The sequence below is a fragment of the Trachinotus anak genome, unplaced genomic scaffold, assembly GCF_046630095.1.
Source record: "Trachinotus anak isolate AG129_WGS33_773 ecotype Australia unplaced genomic scaffold, CSIRO_AGI_Tana_v1 ptg000011l, whole genome shotgun sequence".
In the NCBI taxonomy this organism is placed as follows: domain Eukaryota; kingdom Metazoa; phylum Chordata; class Actinopteri; order Carangiformes; family Carangidae; genus Trachinotus; species Trachinotus anak.
The window spans coordinates 1,643,595-1,649,535 of NW_027273862.1; the positions used below are offsets into that span (position 1 = coordinate 1,643,595).

Genomic DNA, 5,941 nt, shown 5'->3' on the forward strand with positions numbered 1-5,941 from the left:
GCTGCCTGTCTTTATTGATTACACAGTATAATTATACTATATGTTCAGTATAATTTAACCAACAAAATCCCACTGTGGGCAGCACAGTGGGGCAGTGGTTAGCACTGTTTGCTCACAGCAAGAGGGTTCTGGGTTCAAACCTGGCCTGGGGCCTTTCTGTGTGGAGTTTGTATGTTCTCCTGTGTGAGGTCCTTCCGGGTACTGCGGATTCCTCCCACAGTCCAAAGACATGCACATCAGGTTAACTGGTGACTCTAAATTACCTGTAGGTGTGAATGTGATAAACAGTATAGATAATGGATGGATGGAAATCCCACTGTACTAAACCAAAGCTAACTCACTAGCTTTCAGTACAACAGCTTCAAATATTTATTTTGTTTGAAAGTCATATGCAGAGGTGCTGTGCAAAGGTTAAATTTACTAAAAGTAAACTGAGGATTCTTTTAAAATTAAGGATATGAAGAGTTTTTATTTATCAATTAACTTCACACAAAAAAACCTAAATCAAATCAATATTTGTAACTTCACACAAAAAAAACCTAAATCAAATCAATATTGGGTGTGACCACCCTTTGCCCTTAAATCACCACCAGTTCTCCTTGGGACACTTGAACAGTTTTTTAAGGCGGTCAGCTGGTAGGTTTTTCCAAGCATCACAGTTCCTCCCTGTCTCAGTGTCTTCTGTCTCTCCATGTGATCTCAGACTGACTTCATGATGCAGAGACAAAGACTGTTGCAGGAGTCCTTGTTCCTGCTGTCACTGAGGATCGCGCTTTTTGACTGTGGCTGTAGGTTTGAGGTTGTTGTCCTGCTGCAGTACCTGATGGTGCTGTGTGATGGAGAAGAACCTAAAGCCTAAACCTTTTGCACAATAGTATATATTTGAAAACACCCTGATACAGAGCATGAAAATAAGAACATACAGTTGTAATCCAGAATAAAGAATATTTGACAGAGGTTAAAAATCAGAGAAAATGCTAAATATTATTTGTGCTAAGATCACTATCCATTCATTATTGAGCTACACAGACAAGTTTCAATGATTATTGTAGTTCTGCAGCAGGTGATTTCTTGACACTCTGGAGATGGTAAAGGCTCACTGTGCAATTTGACACAACCATGATAGTAAAACAGCTGAGTACAAAAAGGCTTGTGTTTGTTTGGCAGACCAAATCTGAAATCCTGAGAAGTCCTGTATCTGTAACCATAACTCAGTCTTGATAACGGACCTCTGCTCTCAGCTCCTTGGAGACGTAGTTAAGCAGCGCAGCAGTGACCTGCTGCTGAAGAGTGGCGTTCCCCATCACAAGGGCAATGAGCTGGGCTGCGTCCATCCAGTCCAGGTTTCCTAAGACGGCCATGACGTCATTGTAGAGCTTCTTTTGCTGGTTAGGTGGCAGCTCCATGAGGATCTGAGGCAGAGGCCTGAACTGACCGCTGGTCATCCAGCTGCCCAAGAGACCGCCTACTGCTCCACCTGGTGGAGACACAGAGACAGGGTAGATAGGGTCAGTCACAGGTACATATCAGTATATACAGTATAAATCAAATATAAGTATGTGTTAGTATGAAAAAAACCTGCATGAAAGGTCATCAAATCTTAACAGTCCCATATTTTACACTTTTCCAGGGTTTGGTTTTATTTGAAGTGTTGATCTCCATCAAAAGATATATTTGTGGTTAAGAACCGAAAACCACCTCAGTGTAGTTTTACATCTCCTCTCTCAGGCTTCTCTCTGGAGCTCTAGTAACAACAGGTCAGTCAGCCAATCAGAAGAGAGGCTCTGAGTCTCTTCTCTGATTGGCTGACTGTTTTCTGAGTGAGAATAAAAATGTAGCAGATTTCAGGTAAACACTCAGAGAAACCAAATCCTGCAAGGTTGGATGGTGGGTTCAGGTGGGCGGGGCTTGGGCCATGGCTGAGAGTGAGAGTGACATCACAAAGTTCCAGAAGTCCTGACGGCTGGTTTTAAGGCTCAGTTTCTGAATACAGGCTGTGTGCATTTCTCTGTGGACTGAGGCTTTGATACTTTCACAGTATTAATATAGAACCTAGACCTGCTTTATAATCACAAACATATGGACATCTTCCTTTATACAATATGGGATAAGTCTAATAAGTCAAATGATAAGTGTTTGATTTATTTTTTTTCCAACAGACCCAAACCAACACTGAACTGGTGCCACTAAGAACTGGGCAAAGCCTCACATATCTTATTCCTCTTCACCACAGAGCTCCATTGTTGTTCAAAAAACTATTATCAAGATCAGCAACACATACTGTTGCACTGGGTGACACGTTCCTTCATTAATATGAACATGGCCTCTGCATGACTCAGTCCCACGAACATCATTTTGCTGTCTGAAATACTCACCAGAGCACCAAATGTATTTTCCACCAGTGAAAACAGTCCACAACAATGGTATGGTTGCCACAAACCAGCATTCAGAGGTCTCAGCTCCACACATGCCCCACCTCTTTGCCCATTTTGGGATTAGCCAGGAGTCCAGCAGAGTCAGACACTGCCAAGATGGCAATGGGAGAGCAGCCCACTCTGAGCTTCAAAACCACTCTTCAGAAACCTGTGGGTGATGTCTTGGACGCTACGTCCATCTTTATTTATAGACTCTGGTTGACAGCCACCAGACACTGTTCTGCCTCTTGGGAGGAGGGGATATATTTTCCTCCTGACAAAAATATGTGTTAGTGTTAAAGTTTGTTTTTCTGTCTCCAATTAAAAGTCTATTGATGCAGGTTTAAGTTTTGGAGAGAAATTAAAGTAGGATTTGTCTTTCAGAGGCGAGGCCATGGCTGGTATTCTCAGTTACATAGTAATTAAAAAACAGGAAAAATGCCCAAATAGATTGTTCTGTCTGACCAAGAGTCAAAACCCCAAAATTTTGAATTTACAATGATACAGAAGACAGAAAAGCAGAGGTGGTGGGCGTATTGTAACAGGAAGCATCAGCCTCGCCTTAAATCTTTCCTCTTTAATCTCCAAATCTCATCTGTTCATAATAATGTACTAAAAGTTTTTACCTTTTTTTTATTTTCCTTCACGTTAACGGGCCCCACAAATCTCACCATCTCAAAGCCCCCTGTCAGTATGAGCTACTTTTGGGGCTGTTGATCAAGTCTGCCTCACAAACACAGGAGGTCAGAAGCTCTTACCAACAGCGATGCCTGCCGGTCCACCGAGCAGCCCGCCGACAAACGCAATTCCTCCTGCTGCCATTGCTCCTTTGGCAGAGTTTTTCACTGCAACCTTGATCTGATCGTGAGCTGATATTTCACAGCACAGACGCATCACATCACTCATTGCAGAAGCCATCCTGTTGTTGAGGCACTGGAAAGACAGGAGAGCAGACAGTCAAATCTACTGTGGTGTCTTCCCTGAAAAAAAGAACAATTCAGCTTTAAGCCTTGTATCAGAGAAAGAGAAGGCTGAATTTTGCCCTGTGGTTGCAGCACAATTTATTTTCTGAGCTGAGTATTAGTCACACAGATGAGACAGTGTTAGGATACAGCATCTAATAAACTACCAAACTCAATGTAGTCAAAACAAAAAGCACCTTTGTCTGCAGTAATAATAGTTTTACTTGAACTGAACTCATGAATATACTTTATTTCCTGGTAGCTTCTCTATAGACTCCCTTATTATCTCACAGCAGATTTCCTCAGAAGCTTAACAAGATGACATGTTGACATGTTGAATATGAGAACGAATAAGTTTCACTTCCAGTACAACCTGCAGTGAAACTTTTTTAATTTTAGAAATGTATCACAGAGTTCTCTCAAAATTGTGAACTATTGATCATCCACATGTTGAATATAAGCACAGAATGTTTGGAGTTCAACTGAGTGAACAGCAGGAAACATTTAGCAGCTTTATTATGTAGCCTTTATTATAGAGACAGAAACTAACCAGTCAGTTAGTTTGAGGCAATCTGATTAAACACAGCTTCATCTGCTCTTTATTTGAGCACAATATAAAGTAAAACAGATTCCGACTTAAGGCCCCTCTGCAAGACACAGTCACACAATTAGGTGGTAATTGATATTGTATGTTAGTGGTGCAAAAATTCCAATTAGAAAAATTGCAATTAAACAAATTATTAAAAGAAAATTCAAATCTTTTTTCAAAAACTCATCTGCTTTCAGATAAACGTCACACCACCGTCTCTCCAATAGGTTTACCTACAATTCACTTTTAGATTCAAATAGACAGATTAAAACACTACCAAAAGTTACGGAGCCCTGCACACGCTATTGCTCAAAGTCACCACAGACACTTTGGCAGCAGTTGGCAGTTTATTAGAAGCACTTAGCTAAAACTACTGCAGTCTAATACGACAGTCCTACAATAAATCCTCCTAACTCCTTCATGGAGGTTATAAAGTTCAGTTTTCATTGAAATGGTTTTATGGAGGTGTTGATTAAACTGTGTGATAATCTTTGGCGCTACAGTTTGTGGTGCCCCCCCTGTCTTGATATAAATGGAGTGGACAAAGTGTTAGAAATGATTGTAACACAATACACCACTAACCACAACCTCCAGGATGACCACAAACTTGAATAAACAGTTTAATACAAACTGAACATTACAAACTTACTGAAATGAGGATTTATCAAAAGACTGTTGTATTAATAGGTATTAGTTGTACCTAGGTGTTCCTAATAAACTGAAAGTGAGTGCACAAACACTAAGCTCTTTATTCTCCTGGCTGACTCATCACCTTAACAGAGAGGAAACACAGGGTGCATCCCATAGTCTGTAAATTGCAGAGGGAACTGCTTTCACTTTCACTTTTAAATCCAACAAAGCCAGAGGAGCATAAAATGAAAAAATATATGTAAAGCAAATAATGTAAAAAATGTGTTATTTAAATTAAATATACAGTAGCTATGTCGCCGTTTTTTCTCTTTTACCCAAATCTAACATATTTTAACAATTATTGATTTTTTAATTTTTTTATGATGTAATGTTTGTACACTGTGTGTAAGCTGAATGTTAAATAACACAGAATTATATTGGTTATTAATGCTCACCAACACTCAACAATATTGTTATTTTTAACGACCTGGTTTCTGAGTGGGGTTTGGTGTGAGGGGGAATCTGGCGGACTGGTCACACCACACATGAACTGAAAGTCAGTGAGTTGTTTACCTGTGTCACTGTAGCTCAATAGATCAATAGATCGATAATCAATGCAGGAGCAACTCTGTGGCCGGCTACACACTGTCGGTGTACTTTGAGACTTCTGACCTAATAAACTTAGTAGCCATAACAAACTACTAAGTCTATAGTCTTATTTCAGTCGACATAACTTAATGATAGTGAAGACAGTCGGTTTAATTAAGGACGGTTTGATTAAAATTCAACACAAGTTTGGATTCTATTTTAATACTGAACAACACATGACTTTAGGCTCCTGTGGGCTCATGTTTCTCTCTCTCTCTGTTTAGGCTGAGACAACATATAGCAGCCCGCCGACACAAGACTTCCTCGACAATTCTCTTATTATTACAAAGCTGACATGACATGTATGCTTCTTACCTTCAGCCCTGTCCCGAACGAACAAAGTGCTTGCTCTTGTTTTACACATGCATTGGGCTCTTCTCTGGCAGCAGTCCTACTTCCTGCCAAACTACATCAGAGAGTATACAGCAGACAGTCGAGGCAAGATGATTCTGTCAACAAGAGATACGCAGCCATAGACCGTTTTGCAAATAGCGCCAACTTGGATTTAGACAGGCCAATACAAGGTTAGCAGTTTAACCCGGTTTTTATTTATTTATTGAATGTATTATTTTTATTGAACAATTGCATATAGCCACAACAATTTAGTTCTTAGATCTTCACAATGTACAAAAAGGACACTAGGGACAGGTGCCTAAAACATAAAAAACACAAATCATCACAGAAAAGAGACTGAACTG

General features: G+C 40.0%; 1 protein-coding gene across 1 annotated transcript; it reads right to left on the reverse strand.

The window, feature by feature from the left end:
• Positions 1-449: 449 nt before the first annotated feature.
• LOC139628255 (protein C19orf12 homolog) lies at positions 450-5,692 on the reverse strand. Its single transcript, XM_071489760.1, has 3 exons — positions 5,559-5,692; positions 3,173-3,347; positions 450-1,477 (listed from the first exon to the last, which is right to left on the reverse strand). The coding sequence occupies exons 2-3, from the start codon at positions 3,330-3,332 to the stop codon at positions 1,212-1,214; spliced, it is 426 nt and encodes a 141-aa protein (XP_071345861.1). The 5' UTR covers positions 3,333-3,347; positions 5,559-5,692; the 3' UTR covers positions 450-1,211.
• Between the last annotated feature and the right edge of the window lie 249 nt (positions 5,693-5,941).

Coding starts and splice junctions, on each gene's coding strand:
- LOC139628255 (XM_071489760.1), bottom strand. CDS start 3,332: ATGGCTTCTGCAATGAGTGATGTGATGCGTCTGTGCTGTGAAATATCA. Junction 1,478..3,172: donor ACCGGCAGGCATCGCTGTTG/GTAAGAGCTTCT, acceptor TGTCTCCACCAG/GTGGAGCAGTAGGCGGTCTC.